Raw genomic sequence first — 23522 nt, forward strand, 5'->3', positions numbered from 1 at the left:
ATGCTATTGAGTGGTCAGATTGAGAATTGACCTTCAACTTGGCAAGGTGGAGGTAACTGGAACCTAGGTAAGAGTAGTTTCATTGGTGTGAAGTGTGCCAAAGGCCGGGTGGAGAAGTTTCAAGGGAGAGAGCAGATGAGCAATCAGAGGAGTAGAGGCAGTCTTAAAAGATTTTGCTCTAAAGGCAAATAGCAAAATGGGTGATAACTGGAGAGTGATGTGGGGTCAAGGGAGCTTGTGATTTTATTTTTAAAATGGGAGGTAGTCCAGAATATTGGTATGTTGGTTTAAACAACTCAGTAGAGAGGGGGAAAGAGATGCTGCAGGAGAGATGGGAGGTAACTGCAGAAGCAACTGAGTAAGTAAGACAGGTAGTCTGTGCACAAGTGGAGTGGCAGGTCTCCCAGAGGGCCGTAATCACTTCATCCTTTGTAGCAGGCGGTGATACAGAGTCCACAATACAGGTGCACTGGGGGGTAGGGACAGATGTTCTCTTCTGATTTTTCCCCATTTCCTTGGTGAAACAAGCCAAGGCCATGGCTAAAAGGAAGGAATAATTGTGGAGAAAAAAATGTATGAAATGGTCTTTCCAAGAGTTAAATTTATCCATTGACTAGATAAATGGTACGGGTTGTTGAGCAGCACTGAGGGCCAATTTGAGGCTCATGGTCGTAATTACAACATGAGGCCCGTCAGCAGAGTTGGGAGTTTTATCAGCTACGTTCAGCACTTCATGTTCAGACAGGTATGGAATAGATGGAGAGTTGGATTTAACCTAGGGACGTGTGTGTGTGTGTGTAAAATATGCAAGAAAAATAGGCAAAAGAGTTGAGAGTGTATCGAAAGGAGAGATTACAGTGATGGATCAAGGGATTTGAGCCCATGAACGGATGATGGAGAGTAAAAAGTTGCCCAGGTCAAAAGATTGGAAGTCTAAGAAGGTTTGATAACTTGTTAGAGGGAAGAGGGGAGAGAAGGTGCAAGTGTGTGATGCTTTATATTGAGATTATAGAGGGTCAAGGACGCAGCCATGGGTGTGGGAGGCTAAGATGGGCTTGGAGGACAGGATGAGGAGTGAGGTGAGGATGCCAGGGGACTGGGAGGCTAGAGTATAAAAAGATACATGGATGCTGAAGTCAGCAAGAATGATAGAGACTTGGGGTTGATAAGGGCGATGGTGGTAAGCAAGCTATATACTGAAAGTCCTCAATGAGTGCGGGGGGGGGGGTGAGGTGGGGCGGGGCAGGGTGGGGGAGAGAAACAAAAAAATAGACTGCAACACAGAGGGGTAGTGGGTTAGTGTCCTGATGGTTCTGGCCTCAAATGATCCAGGAATGGTTGGAGGGGAAGGAGGAACAGTATTCAGGACCTTGGAGTGGCAGACCCACCTCACTCATGCCAACGTGAGGTGTGGGAAAGCATACAGCCACCACTAGAGAAGACTGTGGGGGAAACCACATCCCCAGGATCTGCTAGGTTGTGGTTAGAGCAAAAGTTGAGGTTACAGATGTTCTTGTTTAGGACTAATCATGAGACTCGGTGAGCACGGCGGAGGTTAACTGGAGAAAGGGGTCTGATTAGGGGATGGACAGTGTCTGGAGAGAGCAGCTGCAAGAGGAGGAAGACTGAAGTTCATAAGGGCTTAGGGTACATTTGGGAGGCTGGTACCTTAGGCATCTTAAAATGATGGAAGAAGGACTGCAGTCACATGGAGGTGGCTTTACCAAGACTAGAGAACTCTGTGGAAGCCCCTCTCCTGCTTCAGTCCTCTACTGGGCTATGTCAAAGGCGGAGAAGACTTGATTTTATTCATGAAAAGTAGGCCTGGATCAATAACTCCATGGTCTCATTAATGTCTCTTCCTACCCTTTGACCTGGCCTACGTTTCACTTTCTAGGTCTCCACCACCACGGGGCCTCACACTGTTTGCCCAGCTTAGATCCCTTAGTCTATCACAGTCGTCACTCCCTTGCATAAATCTCCACCTTGCCCTTTGCCTCTTCTTCGTGCCCACGGCTGTCCCCATAATTCAGAACCCCATTCCTCTACCTGATTGTTCTGCATAATTGGTCTTCTTGTCTGCATTCTCATCTCTGCTCCCTAATTCACTATCTATAGTGCTCGCATAAATGCAAATCATCATGTCTTATCATTTCCTTGCTTAAAATTCTTCTGTGGCTCCTGTCTGTACATGGGACAGAGCCCAAACCACCACCTCCCAGCAGGGGTGGTAGTGTGATGTGGTGGAAAGAACATGGGCTCAAACCCTAGAGTGTGAGTTTGGCCACTGCTCTTGGCACGTCTTTGAACAAATTACCAAACTTCTCCCATCTCCAGTTTGTTCCTTCTAAAACTGTTGAATAATTAGAAAAGTTTCTACTTTAAGGGATTTCTGGGAAGATCAAATAAGAAAATATATAGAAAGCATAAGCAACAGTACAAATAGACCTTGAAATGGGGTAGTTCCTCTTCTTCTTAACAAAACACTAAGGCCGCTGAAGATCTAGCCCTGCTGTCTTTTTAGTTTCAACTCCATACAATCCTTTTATACTCTTCTCAACCCTCAACACTTCACTTACCATTTATACCATGAAGCCAGTCCTAACTACCTACCGGTCTTTATTCAAATATACCATGCTCTTGTGTCTCTCTTCTCTGGCACCTGCTATTTGTTTTGCTTGCCATGCTTGTCTGTTCACCTGACACCTTGTCTGTCTTGGCTCTTTCTAACACTGCTTTGCTTGGCTCAAAGAAGTCACTTTAAAAAAAATTAATTTGTATTTACATTGGAGTATAGTTGATTTGCCATGCTGAGTTAGCTTCAGTGTTCTGGCAAAGCGGTTCAGTTATACATATATCCATTCTTTTTCAGATTCTTTTCCTATGTAATTTATTACAGAATATGGCATAGAGTTATACAGTAGTTTATCTAATTTATATACAGTAGTGTGTACATATTAGTACCAAACTCCTAATTTATCCCCCATACACCTTTCCCCTTTGGTAACCGTAAGCTTGTTTTTGAAGTTCGTGAGTCTGTTTCTATTCTGTAAATAAGTTCATTTGTTTCACTTTTTTAGATTCCACAAAAAGTGACATCATATTATATTTGTCTTTCTCTGTCTGCCTTCAGTTAGTATGATAATCTCCAGGTCAATCCATGTTGCTGCAAATGACGGTCTTTCATTCTTTTTTATGGCTGAGTAATATTCCACTGTGTATATGTACCACATCTTTATCCATTCCTCTGATGATGGATATTTAGGTTGCTTACATGTCTTGACTGTTGTAACTGGTGTTACAATGAACATTGGGGTGCATGTATCTTTTTGAATTATGGTTTTCTCCAGATAGATGCCTAGGAATGGCATTTCTACATCATATGGTAGTTCTAGATTTAGTTTTTAAAGGATTTTCCATCCTGTTATCCACAGTGGTTGTACCAGTTTACATTCCCATCTACAGTGCATAAGGGTCCCCTTTCTCCAAACCCTCTCCATGTTTACTATTTGTAGACTTTTGGTGATGGCCATTCTGACCAGTGTGAGGGGATATGTCATTGTGGTTTTGACTTGCATTTCTCTAATCATGAGCATTGTTGAGCATCTTTTCATGTGCTTTTTGTCCATCTGTCCTCTTTGGAGAATTGTCTTTGTAGACTTTCTGCCCATTTTTAAATTGAGTTGTTTGTTTTCAAAAAGGTAACTCTTTCATGCAGCCTTTCCTGACTCCCAAGGTAGTTAAATGCTTCTCTTCAGTGTTTCCAGCACATGCCTTTTTGTAGGGATTATCACTTCAACTATGATTGCTGGTTAACATAGAACCTCTGAGACTATAAGGTCCTTGTGTAAGGGACTGGGTCTTAAACATCTGTGGTTCTTGGTAAGAGTACAGAGCTTGCCAAATTATGGATAGTGAGTAAAGTTTTGTTGAATGAATGAACGAATGAGTAACCTCATTTTTCAAATGGGTTAGCTCTTTTCAGTGTGTGTGCAAGTACATATAAGTGTGTGTAGTTGAGAGAAACAAGGTAGCTGGAGTATCAAGATGTATTGTTAAGAGGACTCTGGTGATGAGGCTATAACAAATCTCTAGGGACAAGAAACTGGATCAAATCCAGCCACATGGGCCTTGTGAAAGGATGCTAAATACTCCCAGCTTACTCTGTTTCTTGTTGGAACAGGTCTCTACTTTTCCATCTGTACCCACTTCATCTTCCTGCTTTTCTTATTCAAGTTCTTTCCTCTTCTTTCTAGACTTTCTGTACATCAGTGACTTCAGCCTCCATTTGGCTTTGCCTTGCTCTGAGCTGACTCTGGCCCTGACTATTATCTTTCTGTTGTATCTTTTAGCCAGTGCCATCAGGACAAGGACCCCTCTCTTGTCCTTTGTAGAATCCTCAGTTCCTGGTATGTAGTAGGTATTTGATATTATTTGTTCTGAATTTTTTAAGTGTCTGAAATCACCCCTTAATCTTTTTTTTTCTTGGCATCACAGTTCTAAATTCCCTGGAGCAAGAATCTGGTTCAGGATCCACCTTAGTCTAACATCCTAAAGAATGGGGGTTATATAATCTCAGGCATGGCTTACTGGACTCATCTCTTTAGCAAGGTCCGTGGGTGGCAGAGTGAGAGGTGGGCAGGCCCTCAAAGCTACATCTGTTTTAGTGCCTGTAAGATGCACATTCTGAAACTTGAACTCAACAGAAGGGCCGCCAGCCTTGATAGTCTCTTCTTGGAACTCCTCAGTTACACCTGGATGTGAGATGACTGTTCACCTTCCCTGGAGCTGACTGACCTGGAGTTTCCCTGTTTGGAGAACAATGGGTTCTCCCCATGGGCTGCAGTTCAGTGAACCATGAAAAAACAAGGATCGTTTAGTATTTCCTCCCACTTCCACTCTCAGGTCTTCATGTTCACATGTCTTAATGGCATCTGGAAACGCGCATGACCTGGCTGAGGACACACACCCCTAGACCAAGGAACAAAGGGAGGGGTTGGCATCCCACAGCTCTGCTCTCTTGCTTGAGGTGACATGACCATTTTGTCCCGACAGCAGTGCTGTCCCACCTGAGACCATGTCTTTGCTTTAACACATGCCATTTACAGATCCATTCAGCAAGGGCACCCTGCAGCACACCCTTGCCAGCCCATACTCTTCCGTGGGTGCTACAGCTCCTGCCACTGACTTCCCTCTACTGCACATGCCTTAGTAGGGGCTTTGCTGGCTTCTGGCACTGTCCTTACTTCGGATGGAGGTAGGTGTGTGTGAGGGGTTCTGCTCACCTGCTCAGCTTTGGTGAAGGAAAAATCCTCAAACATATCTGCCTGCTTGTTGTTTCTCCAAGCAAGTGTACTCTTTCTCTGTACCCTTTGTTAGCAACTTCTTTTCACTAACATGGAGAAAGAGGTGTTCGGCCCTCTTTTGTTTATCTAGCACGTGCCTCTGAGACCCCATTGAAATCCCCTTCTTTTGCAAAGTTTACCCTGGTCAGCACACACCTCTATTCGAGGATTATAGTGCAGGTGTTTACATGCCCATCTTCTCTCCATGTACAACAGGAGGGCTCAGAACAGTGGGGACTGTCACATGCATACAGTTCCAGGTCCCTTCACAGTGTCAGGCTTGGATAAGACACTTGAGAAAATGCCAGATAGGAGAAGGCAGGTGACCTGGTTTAGTAGAGAGAAACTTACTCAAGTGAGAAGACTGGGGATTGGGTTTCAGCCTTGATACTATTTCTGTGACCTTGAGAAGTTACTGAACTCCATCACAGAGACTTAGCAACTGTTTGACTCACCTGTACCCAGGGCTTTTGGTCAGCTGATATGGCCATATCTGTTATTCAAAATATTAAAATACTTGCATACAAGCTGGTAAATGGGCTTTCCCAATCTGCCATGTGGCACTTTTATCCCTCTCTCAGAATCCCAGGATCTCCCCAAAGGCAACCAAAGACTAATGCCATCAGGAGGCTTCCAGAACCTTGCTTTGGCCCTATGGCTGGCACTTCTTCTGATTAGTAGTCTGCACATCCCTCCCTACCTCCTATACATATTATATCACCTCTTACTCTACCAAAGGATTGGTTGACACCAAATGATACAGTTGACATGAAAACACTTGCAAACTATAAAGGGCTAAATGCATATTCATTCCATCCATAATACCTGGGAAGGGATCAGAGCCCTGAAGGAGGGGAGGGCCAATTTCCTAGTTGCAACTCATCCCCTGCTTAATGGAAGGCTGAGGAAGGACTTGGTGGGATGGGTTTGAGAAGCTCATGAGCTGCCTGCAGAGAGCCCACACAAGAGTTTATGTGGATCACGGGATGGTGAAAGGGAGTGGTGAGAATGTAAATTGGTGGAGACCACTATGGAGATTTATTAAAAAACTAAAAATTGAGCTATCATATGATCCAGAAATCCCCCTCCTGGGCATATATCCAGAGAAAACCACATATAATTCAAAAAGATACATGCACCCCAATGTTCATAGCAGTACTACTTACAATAGCCAAGGCATGGAGGCAACCTAAATGTCCATTGACAGATGAATGGATAAAGAAGATGAGGTATATCTATACAAGGGAATATCACTCAGAGGTATATATATATATATATATATACAAGGCAGTATTACTTGGCCATTAAAAATGAAATAATGCCATTTGCAGCAACATGAATGGATCTAGTGATTATCATATTAAGTGAAGAAAGTCAGAGAAAGACCAATACCAAACCATTGTCACTTTTTTTTTTTTGTGGCGTCTGAAAAAATACAAATGCACTTATTTACAAAGTAGAAACAGACTCATAGACTTCAAAATTGAATTTAGGGTTAGCAAGAGGGGAAGGTGGTGGGATAAATTAGGAGTTTGGGATGAAAATATTACATACTGCTATATATAAAATAGATAACTAACAAAGACCTACCATACAGCACAGGGAACTATACCCAATATCTTGTAATAACCTATATGGAAGAGAATAAAAAAAGTTATATATATATATATATATATATATATATATATATATATATATATAAAACAATCACTTTACACTTGAAACTAACAATGTAAATTAAATATATTTCGATAATTATTTTGAAAAGGGAGCAGCTCTCACAAAGCATCCTTACAGTGACTTGTCTTTATCCCTCGCTGCGGCAGCCTGGGATTCAATTTGCAGTGCTTTTAATCACGCACACTCTCAGCCACTCTCCTGGCCGGCCCTATCGCTCACAATTAGAAGCCCATTTTAGGGCACTCAGCTTCGCAGGTGCTCCCATAGGCAGGAGGAGAGCAGCCAGAGAGTGAAGGGCTGGGGAGGGGAGCAGACTCACCGGAAGATTTGCACAACCTGGTATTTATGGAAAATTGGGTGTGCTAATGAACCTGAGATCCATCAGGGCTTTCTGAAGGCAGGACGGTCTCTGTCAACAGACCAATTAGCACACAATTATTTTCTCTTTCTGAAAGCTTATCTGAGACCCTCTTTGAACGTGTGCGCCTGAGTGAACTGTACTTTCTGTTATCTCCGTGGACTCGCTGGATAATCTGCTGAAGCTGTCTGCCTCTTCTACAGAGAGCAGCACAAGCTTCTCTCAACCAATCCACCAGCGACTCTGGGACTGGCATCACTTGGCGGGAGAGGTCCTCAGCTCATTCTGCTTATCAAGCCAGTGCTGGGGGAACATTTGCAAGAGGACCCTCTCCAGTGCCCCTCTACCTTTCCACCTCCTTGCTTCTCTAGGGAGGACAGAGGTAGTGCAGAGCAGAACAGTGGGAAGAGCCATGACTTCGGGGTCTAGTAAAACCTGAGCAAGGGAGTGCCTGTCATGGCTAAGAGGTTAATGAACCTGACTGGGATCCAGGAGGATGCAGGTTGGATCCCTGGCCTCGCCCTGGGGGTTAAGGATCCAGCGTTGCCATGAACTGTGGTGTAGGTCGCAGACGCAGCTTGGATCCCGAGTTGCTGTGGCTGTGGCGTAAACCGGCAGCTGTAGCACCGATTGGACCCCTAGCCAGGAACTTCCATACCCTGTGGGTACAGCCCTAAAAACAAACAAAAACACCTGAGCTCGCCTGCCTTAAATCTTTGGCTCTAACAGGAAGTGAGTAGGGGGACTGTGGTCTTTGTCTCTTCCTCATTCTCATCCTTGGTGCCACAATTAACAAAGTGAAGCTACTCACACCCTTTCAGTGACTTACCTAATTGACTGTCCTCTTGTGGAACTGACCTTTGGAAATAGCAAAGGAAAAATCAGAAAATAGCATTAGAGTCAGCACCAGAATGCGGAACGAGATGGCCGTGGGGGGGGGGGGGGGATGGGGACGGGGGGCAGGTATTCGATACGTAGGGATAAGGGCAGGATAAAGGCAAGGAAAGTGGCTGTGCTCTGCTCACCCCTCTGGGAGTCATCTTACTTCTACATAAGGCATGTAGATTTCTCCCTGCCTGGACCTGCTGCTGGTGAGTGTTTGACTCAAGAGTGGGTGGATAGAAAAGCCAGTGCGGAGCTCAGTGACAGTATGGTGGCCAGCTTCCCTCGAGGCAGTCTCTCCAGTACCACGCCCACCATCCCACTCTGCCCTGCAGCCCCCCCCCCCATTCCAAGAGAGGCAGGCTTCCCCAGAATAGCGGGGCTAGTCCTTGACCATGGTTGGTCTTATAGGGAGTTTTGCACAGTATGACGAAGACTTTACCTTGAAATAAGCCTGCCTTCACCTTCCCACTGCAGTCTGACACCTAGCCAATCACAAACCCACTCAATACAGAGGCATAATTCAGCACCTTGTGCCCACCTGTGGAGGAGGCAGGACCGTGTGTAACACCAGGATTCTAGAAACATGTTTCCACTTGTCCGTAAACTCCTTATGGCAGGGACTGTGTCTTATGCACTGTGAGTTTGGGATTCTTCTTGAATATTTGATAAATGAATAAATGAGATGAAGAATGAGTGAATGAGTTAAACGAAACCTAGCCCTGTAGGTGACTAGCCATGTGACCTTGAAGAAATCATCGAAGCTGTCTGACCTGGGTTCCCTCATCTGCAATATAAGGATGATATCCCAAGTCTCTACAATATGTTTGCCCCATGTTCATGTTCGGAGGAGAGGGCAGATATTTTGGATGAATTGGTCTGTTCAGACATGTATTTAAGAGTGATGCCATCTATATGGGTTTGACCCATTTTAATTTTCTGCAGCCTGCTGCCATGCCCTCCAGGGGACATGGGGCATTGAACTGAAGCTGGAGGACTCAACAATCAGAATCCTGTTTCAGCTCCTCAACAGCTCTGTCATGTTCTTGGACCTTGGTTTCCTTCTTTGAAAAGGGATCATAGATTTGTGTCAGAGTCAGTGTGAAGGTTAAATGGGATGATATTGGAGGATGAACTTGGAAGCAGTGGAGAGGCTGTTCAGCCTATCATGGTCTTGGTACCCGTTCCCCATCCAGGCTGGGTCTTGCTGTCTCTCACACACTGAGTCTGTTGCTGCCCCTTGATCTTCATCTGCAATTACCTTTTTTTTCCCAGTGCACCCCCTCCCCGCTTCCGTCCCATCCATACTCATTTTTCATGACCAATTTATGCAGTACCTTCTCCACGATGCCTTCTCAGACCACTCGAAGCTACAAGGATCTCTCTTTTCTCTTTACTGTGTTATTAGTATTATACCATCACTCTGTCCCATGTGTATTTTTAAGATTGAGTGTACTCAATTCTCTTGAACTCTGTCACTTACCCTTTGGTATTCACCGTGTTAACCAGCAGCATGGCAGACACACACACCACGCACTTTGGAAGCCGTATGTTGTAGATCATGCCAGCCCTTCTTTTCTTCACAGTGCTTCCCCTCCCCTCTCCTCCTGCCCACTTTCTCTTCCTCTTTAAGGACCAACCCAGTTGGCATCTCCTCTGCAACTTCCTCCCTTGTTCAAACTTGTGCTTTCCTCGGGGTTCATCATGACGTGTTGCTTCTGCTCCACACGGATGTGTATCATTCGGCTGTGTGCACACCTGCCTCCCCCACAGGTTGTAACTTCCTGGAGGACACGCCACATAACTTGGACATCCTCGTGCCCACTTCTCTACCCCCCAAAGCCTGGAATGGATTACTTGTACATTCTCTAATTTACTGAGGACCTACCATGTGCCAGACACTGCATTAATTGCTGTTGACAACATGGTGAGCAAAAAAAACTATAAGCTTACCTCTGTGGAGGCATTAGTATGTGGAGGACCCAGGCTTTAACCAAACACTCGCAGGAAAGGCTGGAAAGCTGCGACTTGCATGCCTGCTGCAGAGCAGAGGTGCCTGGAGCTAGGAGAGAAGGTCAGAGGTATCAGGGCCGACTTCCTTGAAGAACTCCGAGAAAGGCACTCTATGAATGTTTGATAAATTGCGTGGAATTGAACAGTGGCTGCTCAATAAATACCCCTTGATTGGTTGATTGATTGTTGGCAAAGCCTTCCGAGATCCTGAGAAGAAAGGGCCTCAGGTCCCCATCACTCTTATTACATAATTATTTCAGTGCATTTAAAGCTCCTCATTTTTCATCTTATACTTTAAACATCAGGGAAAAACGGATAGGCCAACTTTATAATATTTTAAAATGACTCTTCGGTGTTTTGGAATATTACATAGCTATAAGAGTTTATGTATATTTAATATACTTATTAAAATATGCAGTAAGCCCATGGCTGATTTTCTCAAAGGACGTCTCAGTGCCGAGGTGGGACTTAAATGTTTAATATTAATAATAATACTCATAACTCATATTTCTCCTGTGCTTTTCATCTTTGGGCTCCCTAAAGCCTCTGAGCACCACATTGGGTGGATGCAGCTGGGCTCACCAGCAGGCTGACAGCATCAGCATCTGGCCTCCTGTCTTCCTCTGGGGGTGGGCACAAAGGGGAACTCCAGCTTGAAGGTCCAGCCTCCTCTGCCTGCATTGAGTTTCCTCTTCCCAGACACAAATTTTGGGGGAGTTCCTGTTGTGGCTCAGTGATAACAAACCCGAATAGCATCCATGAGGACACAGGTTTAATCCCTGGCCCCGCTCAGTGGGTTAAGAATCCGGCACTGCCATAAGCTGTGGTGTAAGTTGCAGATGCAGCTCAGATCCTGCATTGCTGTGGCTGTGGCATGGGCCAGCAGCTGTAGCTGATTTGACCCCTAGCCTGGGAACTTCCATATGCCACGGGCGTGGCCCTAAAAAGACGAAAACAAACAAAAAAATAGACACAATCTCCTGTTGGCTCCCTCTGCAAGGTTTCCACATATAGACGATCACTTCTGCCTTCCCTATACCATTGATACTCACAAACTTAGGACAAGAAAGAAAATGGCTTTATGCTCCCAGGGTAGGGAGACCTACATCTTTCCTGGAGCTGGTCACTGACAGGACACGGAGCCTGAGATGGGCCGACCGGAAAAGGGCAGTGGGAAGGGAAAATTTTGACTTGTTATCTAAACCCACACCCTGCCCTTCCCTCTCTAGGTCACAGAGACCAGGACCGGCCCCCTGGGCTGCAGCAACTACGACAACCTGGACTCGGTCAGCTCCGTCCTGGTACAGAGTCCGGAGAACAAGGTGCAGTTACTCGGTAAGCAGCCCTGTGATGATTTTCATGCTTTTCATACCTGGTCAAAAACAATTTGGATCTTTCATGTGAAGAAGTCCTCCCTGCCCTATTTGGCTTCTAATGGCAAGAACTACCACCAGTTCTGGGACCTGTATTTAACAACTTGCTGTCATTCTCTTGAGAGAACTCTTGATGTGGTTTACTTGACACCTAGACCATCGCTCAAACCACTCGACACGCAGATCCTCCCACCTCCTATCCTTCCCAAGACCTCTGCCACTATCCTGCAGCAATAGCACATCCATCCTCATATGCCTCGGTCTAGTTCGGTGATCTCCTGTGTTGTGCAAAGAACCCGCTGCTTTATCCTAAGGACACATTGGGGGAGCAGCTGGCCTTTGCAGAGTGGTTAAGAGGCACCATCTCTAGCTCGACTAAGAGCTGTACCAAGTGTGGGACCGTGGGAGAGTGGCCCTGCTTTCTGCTTTCAGTCTGCTGTCTTCCATGGGAGACCAAACTCAGGAGATGGGTTTGAGAGGAATGGGAGCCTCAGCATCAGAAAGGCCAAAGGAATGGCAATGATGTGAGATTTGGAGGCTGGGAGAGGAGGGGAAGCACTCAGGTCCTGTCCTCCGTCCCCCAGAGTGCCATGCCAACTGATTCAGATAGAGCTCTTTGGCAGTGGGAAAGTTCCTTCTTCTTAAGACCTAACTGAATTGGACTCTGTTTAAGATATTATTGTCTTGGTATCATAAAACAATAGCCCTCTCCCAGGATCTCTGATTACAAACTCCAGGCAGCCCGAGCCAGATGCAAGCCCTCCATGCTTTAGGAATCAAATATAGAATGCAAAGGAGGAGAAGATGCCTTTATTGAAAGCCACCCGATGCTATTAGCACCCTTCTCCTCCATCCCTGGATGGGCTGGGTTTGTGTCTGGAAATTAGCGATGAGTGAAGTTCAGAGTGTCTGGTGGTTCATTTGGAATAGTTTATGCCGTTTAATTTTATAGCCCATCACTCATGCAGACATTGCTTGGGGCACTTATTTTATAGCAACGGGAAATGTTATGGTGAGGAGGAGGGAGCTAGTGGGGGAGGTGAAAGGAAAGGACTTGGAGAGGGGTGAGTGTTGAAAGCCAGTGAACATGGACAGGGTGTGTGGAGAGGGCTGCTCTAGTGTCACTGTGGGCACAGCGTCAGGAGAGGAGCATTTAGGGGCCGTTCAGAACAGGAGGTGGATCTCAAATAAGAAAGACAAACATGTATTGCACCTGCAATCCTGGACTTGAGGTCTGCTGACATAGGGATGCACACTTTGGGATCTCTAATTTCCTGCCAAGGACAAGGTCAAGGGTGTGAAAATAAAGAGTTGGCAGATATTTGATAACGGGAGCTCGTCACATCGAGAAGTCCGTGCGTCTCCTGCTCTCTTGGCATAGTGTTTCACAGTATCCCTCCACGGCTGCATCCCTGTCCTTCATTCCTCTCTTGACATGCTTCCAACAGCCACCCTGTGTGGCCTGAAGCCAACTCGGAGTATATTCTGCTGCTGGTAACCAATATCCACCCCAGATGGGTAGGAAAACTGAAGCTTGCAGCAATTGAGTGGATTATATCCAAGACCAGAGGCAGCTAATTAGAAAAGAGAGCCGAGAGACATGCGTGTCTATCCAGGCTTGACTGAACTTGGAGCATCCACCACCATCCTGCTTTCAACTCTCCTTGAGGTTAAATCATGAGATGGGCAGCCAGTCCCACTTATGTAGTATGACCTGATGGAACAAGGGGGTGGGATCTGACACCAAGCCTACTCTACTAGTCTTGGGACTTTGGCGGGTCACTGGGCTCACCTGTAAGAGCCTCGGCTATGACCACAAGTGTTCCATGCAGTCATACATGGAAAGTTTGCCATACCTGGCCAGTATATACCCACAATACCTGTCCCTACCTCCTAGGCAGGGCAGCCTCCTTGGTTAAGGTGGGGGGCCAAGAGGGTTGGCATTCAGGGACATCCCAGGAGGCCTGCTGCTAATCTGAGAAGCTAGAAACCAGATGGCTGTTGGAGGCAGAGCAAAAAGCCTATCAAGCCTTGATTCTTCCCCCACGAGGGCTATAAGCTCTTCCTTTATCTGCAACACCGTCCCATTTCCATCCTAGAAATGCTGACGTGTAGCCAATAAGCCTGTTCAGATGATATGCATGCTCTCAATTTGGCTGACGTGAGGGGTTCGACTGAGCCTTGAGCTTTGATGTCCCCATCTGTCACTGGGGCAGTGGTAACCCTCTGTCCCAACCAGCTCAGCAGGATTAGGCCCTGGGATGGCCCTGCGTGGGGCCCAGGATGTACAAGTCAGCAGAACCCCAGCTGGGGATTCTGAAGCCTTGGGTGTGGGAAACTGAGTATCCATTGGCCTGCCTGGCGGTCACCCCCCCACATCCTTTGCTTAGGCCTGCAGGTGCTGCTGCCCGAGTACCTGCGTGAGCGCTTCGTGGCCGCCGCGCTCAGCTACATCACATGCAGCTCCGAGGGTGAACTCATCTGCAAGGAGAATGACTGTTGGTGCAAGTGCAGTCCCACCTTCCCGGAATGTAACTGTCCCGACGCCGACATCCAGGCCATGGAGGACAGCCTGCTGCAGATCCAGGATGCATGGGCCACTCACAACCGGCAGTTTGAGGAGTCAGGTGAGCAGTCAGCCAGCCCAGATTTCCTCCCTGTGGCTAGGAGGTGGCCGTGAGGTGCTGGACAAGAATTCAGGGCACTCATCATGGCTCTAGGCCCAGCCTCATAACTGGCTCCATGACCTTCAGTGGGTTATATTAGCCACCCCAAGGCTCAAGTCATTTTCTTTTGTTGTATATGCAAATAGACCTAATACCTACCAAAGAGACATGTTTCAAGGACTTAATAAGCTGAGGTAAATATAATTGAGGCCATAAGCTACAAATTCCACAGTGCCTGCAGGTAAGGTGCACAGTGAATGTTTGTTGAATGAATGAAGCACATAGCATATTACTAGGAGGCACGGAGGACATGCTGGTTATTGCTAATTGCAGGTATGATGGATACCAATGTCACCTCGAGACTTAGATTCAGAGGACTTGGTTCTGAGTCCTTGTTCTGTGTTACTGTTTGGATGTTTGTTCGCCCCAAATTCATATGTTGAACATCTAATGCCTAAGATGATGGTATTAGGAGGTGGGGATTTTGGGAGGTGATTAGATTGTGAGAGCAGAGCCCTCATGAATGGGATCGGTGCTCATTTACAGTGGTCCCAGAGAGATCCCTTACCTGTCCACCCTTTGAGGACCCAGCAATAAATCGGCTCTCTGCAACACAGAAGAGGGCCTTGGGTTGCTACCAGACATTGCTAGTAGCACCCTGGCTTGGACTTCCAGCCTCTGGAAATATAATTCTGTTGTTTATAAGCCACCCAGTCTGTAGTGTTTTGTTATAACCTCTTGGATGGGCCTAACATACTCTATACTGAGCCATTCGATTAAGCCATGAAGCTTCTCAATGCCTCCATTTCTTTATCTGCAAATGAGGGAAAGCGCTAACAGGAGGTGGATGGATGGCTCACATGGAACACTGTAGACAGAATTAAAGCATAAAGAACTCTGCATGATATAGTCATTCACTTCAGTACTAAATGAACTAAACCAGGCTAAATGAATAAGAGTTGTATGGATATAGCTCAAAAACCTGAATGCTGGAGTTCCTGCTGTGGTGCAGTGGGTTAAGAATCTGACTCTAGTGGCTCAGGCCACTCACTGCAGAGGCATGGGTTTGATTCCTGCCTGGCCTGGCATGGTGGGTTAAAAAGGATCTGGCATTGCTGTAGTAGTGATGTAGCTCACAGCTGTGGCTTGGATTCAAGCCCTGGCCCTGGAACTTCCATATGCCATGTGTGCAGCCATAAAAAACAAAAAACAAAACCCCCAAAAACCCTTAATGTTGGATAAAACAAAGCAAATGAAAAAGGTTGAATAACATTTATATGTAATATTATTAAATATAAAACATACCAAATACTATTTATATGATGTCTAAGAACAGGCTAGCCAATACTTAATTTTTAATGGATAAATACATTTATAGAAAATGTTACATTGAGAACTTTGTCTAGATACTCATGTTGCAACAGAAGAAAGGGTGGGGGAAAAATGTAATTGTAATGTATACATGTAAGGATAACCTGACCCCCTTGCTGTACAGTGGGAAAATAAAAAAAAATTATAAAAAAAAAGAAAATGTTACAAAGTACACGACAATGATAAAACATTTCAGAGAGACGTTGCCTCTAGATAAAGATGGGAGGGAAGTTTAGGGCTTTCAAGTGTATTTGCTTTGCTTTATTTCTTAAAAAAATTTGAATTCAATATGGCAAAATCTAGGTGGTAGGCATGTAGGAATCTAGCTTGTCATTCTCTGTGCTCTTTTGCATACCTAAGTGTTTCATAAAATGAACTGTGCACATGCTAGTTGTTAATGTCATTGCTAGGCATGATTTTTTTTTCCCTGATCACCTGGGTAAGGGATGAAGGACCAGGGGCTTGAGAAATCAGAATGAGCTGAGGTCCTAGGCACTTCCACCTCAAGTCCCAGAGGAGGCATTCGGTAGCTAAGGGTATAGCCCCCCAGCCTCAGCTGCACTGGATGAATAGGGGGCAGTGTTAGGTAATGGCTTGAGTTATGGAAAAGGGCTTTCTGCACTATGAATTACTGCTAGTGAGTGAAGCAGGGCAGTCTGGACCCCCACTGGGAGACCTAATGGCTGCAGGTCCCAAGTAAAAGCAGACCCATGGACAGAGATCTGAACATGAATTCAGAAAACACATTGTGCCCGGGAAGCTTGGAGGAAAACTCAGACCTGCAGTAGGAGCTAAGAACCAGAAAGCACATTGCTTCTGGATTAGCTCCAAGAAAGAACAGGTATCTGGCCAAGAGATCTCAAAAGAGAGGAAGGGTGTCCTAGAGTCAGAAAGAAGGATGTAGAGGGGAGAGGCTGGTCTCAGACACCGAAAGGCTTCTAAGCAGACTTCCAAGCTGGGTGCTTGTCCCCGCTTGCCAGTCTCATGTGCCCCCACCTTTAGGAGTGCCTCACGCCTTCCCCAAGGGTGCTGTGGTGCGAAGACTGAATGACTGAGACGGAAGTATAAAGGGCAAAGAGGTGCATCTCAAGGTCACTGGCCCCGTGGGTGGTGACAGAGAGGTTTTGAAATTCAGAAGCATTGTAGAGACAGGAAGGATGGGAAAGAATCCCAAAGCCATATCTTATGGCCGTCAATCATTTTTCAATAAGGTTGTCTAAAAAGAAAGAAAGAAAAGGGCCTGGGAGAGTGGGTGTGAAGCCTCCATCCTCATACAGTGATTGACAGTCTGATGGCTCTGGAGGAGGGGGTCCTCCTGCCCTCCCGGGGTCTGCATAGGGGGGCCCCCCTCAGCCCAGCCCCCTTGTCCTTACCCACAGAGGAATTCCAGGCGCTGCTGAAGAGGCTGCCCGACGACCGGTTCCTCAACTCCACAGCCATCTCCCAGTTCTGGGCCATGGACACCAGCCTCCAGCACCGCTACCAGCAGCTGGGAGCCAGCTTGAAAGTACTGTTCAAGAAGACCCATCGGATTGTCCGCCGGCTCTTCAACCTCTGCAAGCGCTGCCACCGGCAGCCCCGCTTCCGCCTGCCCAAGGAGAGGTGAGCATCCCAGTTGCCAGAGCCGAAGCCATACCGCCCACAACAGCGCTGAAGCCGGAGAGAGGACCCCTGTCCAACAGGGCAAGTCCGGGTGTGCTGACCCACATGCGGCCTTGTAGAGTCTCTTGCTGACTTGACTTACTTGGGTGTCATTCTCAATCATGGCTTATGTCTGAAGGGAGAGAGAGAGGAAAGGAGGAGAGAGGCAGCTTGGATATATCTTATGGTCAATTTGAATGTTATTCTAATAATATTCAAATTCTCACTTGTTTCCATTTTAATAAGTCTTTTAGGAAAGGAAGGGGTGGAATTAAAGCTTGTACACCAATTCCATGTGATAAGAAACAGACAGTGGGAGTTCTCATTGTGGTGCAACAGAAAGGAACCCGACTAGTATCCATGAGGACACAGGTTTGATCCCTGGCCTCACTCAGTGGGTTCAGGATCCAGTATTGCCATGAGCTGTGGTGTAGGTCGCAGACGCGGCTCAGATCCCACATTGCTGTGGCTGTGGTGTAGGCCGGCAGCTACAGCTCTGATTAGACCCCTAGCCTGGGAGTTTCCATATGCTGCAGGTGTGGCCCTAAAAAACAAAAAGAAAAAGAAACACACACAGTGGATTGTTTCCAACAAGTGACTGTTCTGAGTCACGGAGGTGGGTGACCAGAGGCCCTGTGTCCTCGGGAACAGAGAGGCACTGGATGTTCTCAGGCCCTCACTCTTCTGTCCACTCTTTCATGCGTGTGTTCAAGCAATCAACAAGCTTTTCTGAAGTCCACGTCGTAGGTCCTAATAGTAAGCAGTGAGGGGTATTTGTTATTTGGGGAGATAGAATAAATATACAGGAACATCAAGTTTGGAAAATTACTGCTCTGTGGCAGCCACTTAAATTCATGTTCATGGAGCACATTTCAAAGGCATGGGCTGGCAATAGCACAGGCCAGAGAGAAAAACCACTAGGGAGAATGCAGTCTTGGCCAGATTGTGCAGGAAGCGGCGGAAGTGGACTGGTACATGCAGGAGAGAGCCGTCCAGGAGGGGGCGCTGCCCTCGCAGCAGCCCAGAGGTGCACCTCTCACTAAGGCCCAGGTGACAATCAAGCATGAGTGACAGGACAAACCAGCCAGGGCTTTTGGGAAAGGCTCATTTCTTTTTAACAAATAATTAGTAAATGCTTACCAGGCACAGGGAAGAGTCCTAGTTTCTGAGAATATGTTGGTGAATGTCGCAGTAGCCCTGCTCTCGGGGCATTTGCCTGCCAGGAAGCCAACTCTGACCAAGTCAACAATAAATACAATCAGTTTTGATACCAAGCGCTGCTGTGGATAACATCAAAGTGAGCTGGTGTGATAGAGAGGGATGGGGTGGTTCTTCTGGTAGGGGAGTCACGGAAAACCTCTTTGAGGAGATATCCCAAGAGCTGAAATCTAAGTCTTAGGAGGGAGCCAGCCCTAGAAAAGCCCTGTCCTGGGTGAAAGAGTTCCAGCAAGTGCAGAGATGGTGGAGGCAGAAAGAAGTTGGCATGACATTTGGGAAGTTTGGAGAGCCTGTTGTTGGAAGAGGCTGAAAACTAGAGTTGATGGGAAAGACATTGGAGATCTTCCATAGGTTTTTTTTTTTTTTTTCTGAAGCTTTCCTGTTCCCATTTTTTTCTTTTTTTAATTAAAAAATTTTAAATTGTTATTTCCCCAATACGATTTTTTCTACTGTTCTATGGGCTCTTGAATAAGGGAATGAGGCGGTACTGCCTCAGGAGGGGTGAGCCTGGCTAATTTAGCGCGAGTTTGATGTCAGATCTCTCTGGGGTCGATCCCTCAAATGCCCAGCTCCAGGCCTTGCTCAGTCATCCCAAAGAGGTAGAGTAGGGTTTCCATCATTCAGAGAACGTGGGGCTTTTATCTTGCTCATTGCCTTCCCTGCCTAGTAGTTGGTCTCCTGCCACTCTTAGGGAAGCAGCAATGCACAGCCTCCTATGACTCTTGCTTCATTTATCTCTTCCCTCTCCAAAGGTCCTTGTCCTACTGGTGGAACCGAATCCAGTCCCTGCTCTACTGTGGAGAAAGCACCTTCCCTGGCACCTTCCTGGAACAGAGCCACAGCTGCACCTGCCCCTACGACCAATCTTCCTGCCAGGGCCCCATCCCCTGTGCCTTGGGGGAAGGGCCCGCCTGTGCCCACTGTGCCCCAGACAATAGCACACGCTGTGGGAGCTGCAACCCAGGCTACGTGCTCGCCCAGGGGTTGTGCCGCCCTGAGGTGGCTGAGTCCCTGGAGAACTTTCTGGGGCTGGAGACAGACTTGCAGGACCTGGAGCTGAAGTACCTGCTGCAGAAGCGGGACAGCCGCATCGAGGTGCACTCCATCTTCATCAGCAACGACATGCGGCTGGGCAGCTGGTTCGACCCCTCCTGGAGGAAACGCATGCTGCTCACCCTGAAGAGCAACAAGTACAAGCCCGGGCTGGTGCATGTGATGCTGGCCCTATCCCTACAGATCTGCCTCACCAAGAACAGTACCCTGGAGCCTGTCATGGCCATCTACGTCAACCCCTTTGGGGGCAGCCACTCGGAGAGCTGGTTCATGCCCGTGAATGAGGGCGACTTCCCCGACTGGGAGAGGACTAACGTGGACGCAGCTGCCCAGTGCCAAAACTGGACTATCACCTTGGGCAATAGGTGGAAGACCTTCTTTGAGACAGTCCATGTTTACCTGCGGAGCCGCATCAAGTCCCTGGATGACAGCTCCAATGAGACAATCTACTATGAGCCTCTGGAGATGACTGACCCCTCCAAGAACTTGGGCTACATGAAAATCAACACCTTACAGGTCTTTGGCTACAGCCTGCCCTTTGACCCCGATGCCATCCGGGACTTAATTCTCCAGTTAGACTACCCATATACTCAAGGTTCCCAGGACTCTGCCCTCTTGCAGCTCATCGAGCTTAGGGACCGGGTCAACCAGCTCTCTCCCCCTGGCAAAGTCCGGCTTGACCTATTCTCCTGCTTGCTCCGGCACCGGCTCAAGCTGGCCACCAATGAGGTGGGCAGGATTCAGTCCTCGCTGAGGGCGTTCAACTCCAAGCTGCCAAACCCCGTGGAGTATGAGACAGGAAAACTCTGTAGCTAATGGGGGACCCACTCCAGCACTGGGCAGGGAGGGGATCCATGAATCCGGGGCGCAAAGATCACCTAAGCCCTCACCTTAGTGCCAACAGGGTGCTCCCTTAAGACTGTCAGCACCCAGCTGATGGGACCTCGGGGCTTGGACTGATGCAGGCAGGAGAGGAAGAAACAGCCACGGCACACACGCGCACACTCACCACGCACGTGCACACAGCCGCACGCACTTGCACGGGGAAGCTACAGTTCAGCATCCTGGAATCTGTAAAGTTGGTGCTTTCTCAAATGGATGCGGTTGAAGGAGAGGAGCCTAGGGAGAGATTCAGGAAAAGAACCAGCCAAACCCTGCAACACACAACTTCTTAAAAGTGATTCTTATCATTCAAGAAAGCCAGAGGGAACAGCAGTGGGAGGGTGAGCGCTGCCTCTCCCTCGGTGGTGGAGTCACTTTTCTATTCTTTTTAACCAGATTTCTTAAAATGGTGTTGTTTCGTGATTGGTTCTTACTTTTTGTACGCTGCCTCCTCTAAGCCCTCCAGACACGGACTGCTCCTGGAGCCGGCTCCCCTGGGAAACGAAAAGTGACACCCTCAGAGGACGGCTAAGGGCAGGCAGGCAGCCCTGCTCCCCCTCCCTTGGGCCCCTAGCTTCCTTGGCCTCCCCCCGTTTCAGGGCCGGGCGTGCTCCACGTTCCCCTCGGGATCCATCTGGTGCTCCTCTCCCAACAGCATCCCATTTTGTCCAAGAAAGCAGCTCTGTCAAGTTAGAGACCATGTATAGGGACATTTTCTTTAAGAAAAAAACAAAAAAACAGAAAAATATGTATTTTGTGTTTGTTTTTCTTGTCAATCTGCTCCAGCCACAAGAACAGATGAGTAAAAGTTTAACTGGTTTAATACATATATTTTTAAAAAGGCTTTGTTTTAAGGAGACACATGAGAGAAAAAAAGAGAAAAAAGAAGTATCATTCCTTGGGCCGCCTGGATTTTTAAAAATTTGCTGTGTGTGTGACACATGGGCACCCATGGAGGGTGGGTATTGCCATCTAGGAGACTAGTTGACCAGTGTGCACACAGTGAGTGCATATGAACCTTGACTCTGTGTGCATGTCTGTGTGTGTTTGCGCGCCCGCGTGCACACATGTGCGGTGGGGGGGGGGGGCAGAAAGGAAGGCGAGGGGGGTGAGGGAGGGGGGGAGAGAGTACTACTAAATGAAGAATGGAGTGAGGCAGGATTCTTCCAGAAGGTTATCTGGCTATGCCTCCCACCCCCACCATCCCCTCTTCCCAAGTGTGAGGGCTCACACAAGTCCTACGAGTGCATAGTAGACTGGCCACTATTAAGAATAATATGAAAGTGTTGGGGCACAAGCCTGCCAAAGGGGGCTCCTCCTGGCCCGCACCGCTGTGGACATCAGGAGAATCTTTCACACTCTCCCCCTCACGGTCTGGGCTCGCCCCTTGGAGGGAACTGGGATGGATGAAGACACGGGTACTGGTTTTCTTCATTCTGATTAGTGCTTTCCCAGCCTAAAAGGCAGGTTTGACATAAGCCACACAGAACAATGCATCATTCTCCCTTAGTGCCTCCCCAAGGTGGTATGAGAATCATTTCATAGCAAATCTTTTGGAGAACAATTCTGTCTATTCTCCACACGATCCAAGTACAATGTGTAGGCATGACAACCCCCATTTTATTCAGGTGAAAGTCACCACATAAATACTAAGTACCTCATTCCCTACCTGCGGTACGTCTCGGTACAAAACGAACTGGGAGACAGAAAGGATGGTCGTGTCTGTCTTCCCAGAGACTTCTACATTTACTGTCGCAGAGAGGAGAATTCAGCCTTCTATTACTGCACCATCTCTCGATCCAGGCGGGCCTGAAATCCTTGGTAGCTAAGCAGCCTAGGGCATTTCTTTCTTCACAACTCCCCCGAAGGCTTCTTGTGTAGAAGTTCAGAGTGATGGGATGATCTAGGGATGAACACAGGTATTGGCTGCCTATTTTTGGTTCAGCCACTGCTTGCTTTGGGGAGTTCGTACCAAGCTCCTCAGCCAGGGAAGGCGGAACCAGCAGATGTCTTTTTCATCAGTGGGGGTGCTGAGGTACTGAGTGTACTTTTGTTGAGAAAGGGGTTGCAACTGGTGGGAAGGTTTTGAGACCTTCTTGGGATGAGGTGTGAGAGGTGTAAGGCACACACAAGAGTCCGATTTTAGCATGTTGCGTGTGCATGTCTATGTGCTGTAGGAGTGGGTGGGCAGAGGTCCTCACCCACACATTAAAGGCACATCATCCGCTGCAATATTGAGAGTGGGGAGGAAAGCAGGCGAGAATGTGCTGTGAACAAAATTAGCAGTTGGACCCTCAGTAGCATGAAGGTAATTGTCCCAGAGGGAACTGAATGAGGACACTAGGGTTCACATGCACCTGAGCCAGTCCCACAGCTGCGAGGTGGGAAACCTCAGCTGGCAGCCCCTGAATCAGCAGACTGGGGAAGAGCCCACCTAGAGAGTTATGAGGAAAGATGTGGCATCTCAGACTCTTTGTCTCAGAAAAGCTCTGGGAAGATGCTAGTGTTGATGTATTATGGTTTTGGAAACGTGCATCCAGTTCCAAACTTTCCACCTTTTGCCTGTTTGAAGGGTCAAACCATGAAGCTGAACATATCAAATTTCTGAAAGCAATGGTAAATATTTAGGAGTGCTGTTCTGAGCCCAGGAGCAAGTGCCGTATTGATGGAAGGCCTAAAAGACATTAATAATTCATTATAGCAGTAGACATGTTTATACTTGACCTACTCACCTGTTACCTGTGATGGATGCCCGACTCCTCTGTTCCAAGACAGTGATGGGGTATCTGGTGTAGAAGAGCTTGGATCCAATCAGCAGACCAAAGATAGCTTCTAGAGGCCAGGTGGAAAAAGATGGGGAGTAAAGGATGGCCAGGATGCCTTAAGAGGCTTTTAAAGGCTTGAAACTATGAATTCAGCATAGATTTCTCAGAAAGCTAGGCTGAGAAATGCCGTAATAAGGAAAGGCTGTCCCCAAATCATTGCCTTAAAAGCCTATAATAATCAGGATATGTGAATCACCTATTCTTAGACACAGTTG

General features: G+C 47.3%; 1 protein-coding gene across 1 annotated transcript in view; it reads left to right on the forward strand.

The window, feature by feature from the left end:
• BRINP2 (BMP/retinoic acid inducible neural specific 2) overlaps positions 1–21307 on the forward strand; it is a 122014-nt gene extending 100707 nt beyond the window's left edge. Inside the window, exons 5-8 of the mRNA XM_047753785.1 lie at positions 11508–11613; positions 14042–14278; positions 17068–17290; positions 19300–21307. Of these exons, the coding sequence (XP_047609741.1) occupies positions 11508–11613; positions 14042–14278; positions 17068–17290; positions 19300–20416 (1683 nt within the window). The 3' untranslated portion in view covers positions 20417–21307. The remainder of the gene's footprint in view (positions 1–11507; positions 11614–14041; positions 14279–17067; positions 17291–19299) is intronic.
• The last annotated feature ends 2215 nt before the right edge of the window (positions 21308–23522 follow it).

This window comes from Phacochoerus africanus, chromosome 11 (assembly GCF_016906955.1).
Source record: "Phacochoerus africanus isolate WHEZ1 chromosome 11, ROS_Pafr_v1, whole genome shotgun sequence".
In the NCBI taxonomy this organism is placed as follows: domain Eukaryota; kingdom Metazoa; phylum Chordata; class Mammalia; order Artiodactyla; family Suidae; genus Phacochoerus; species Phacochoerus africanus.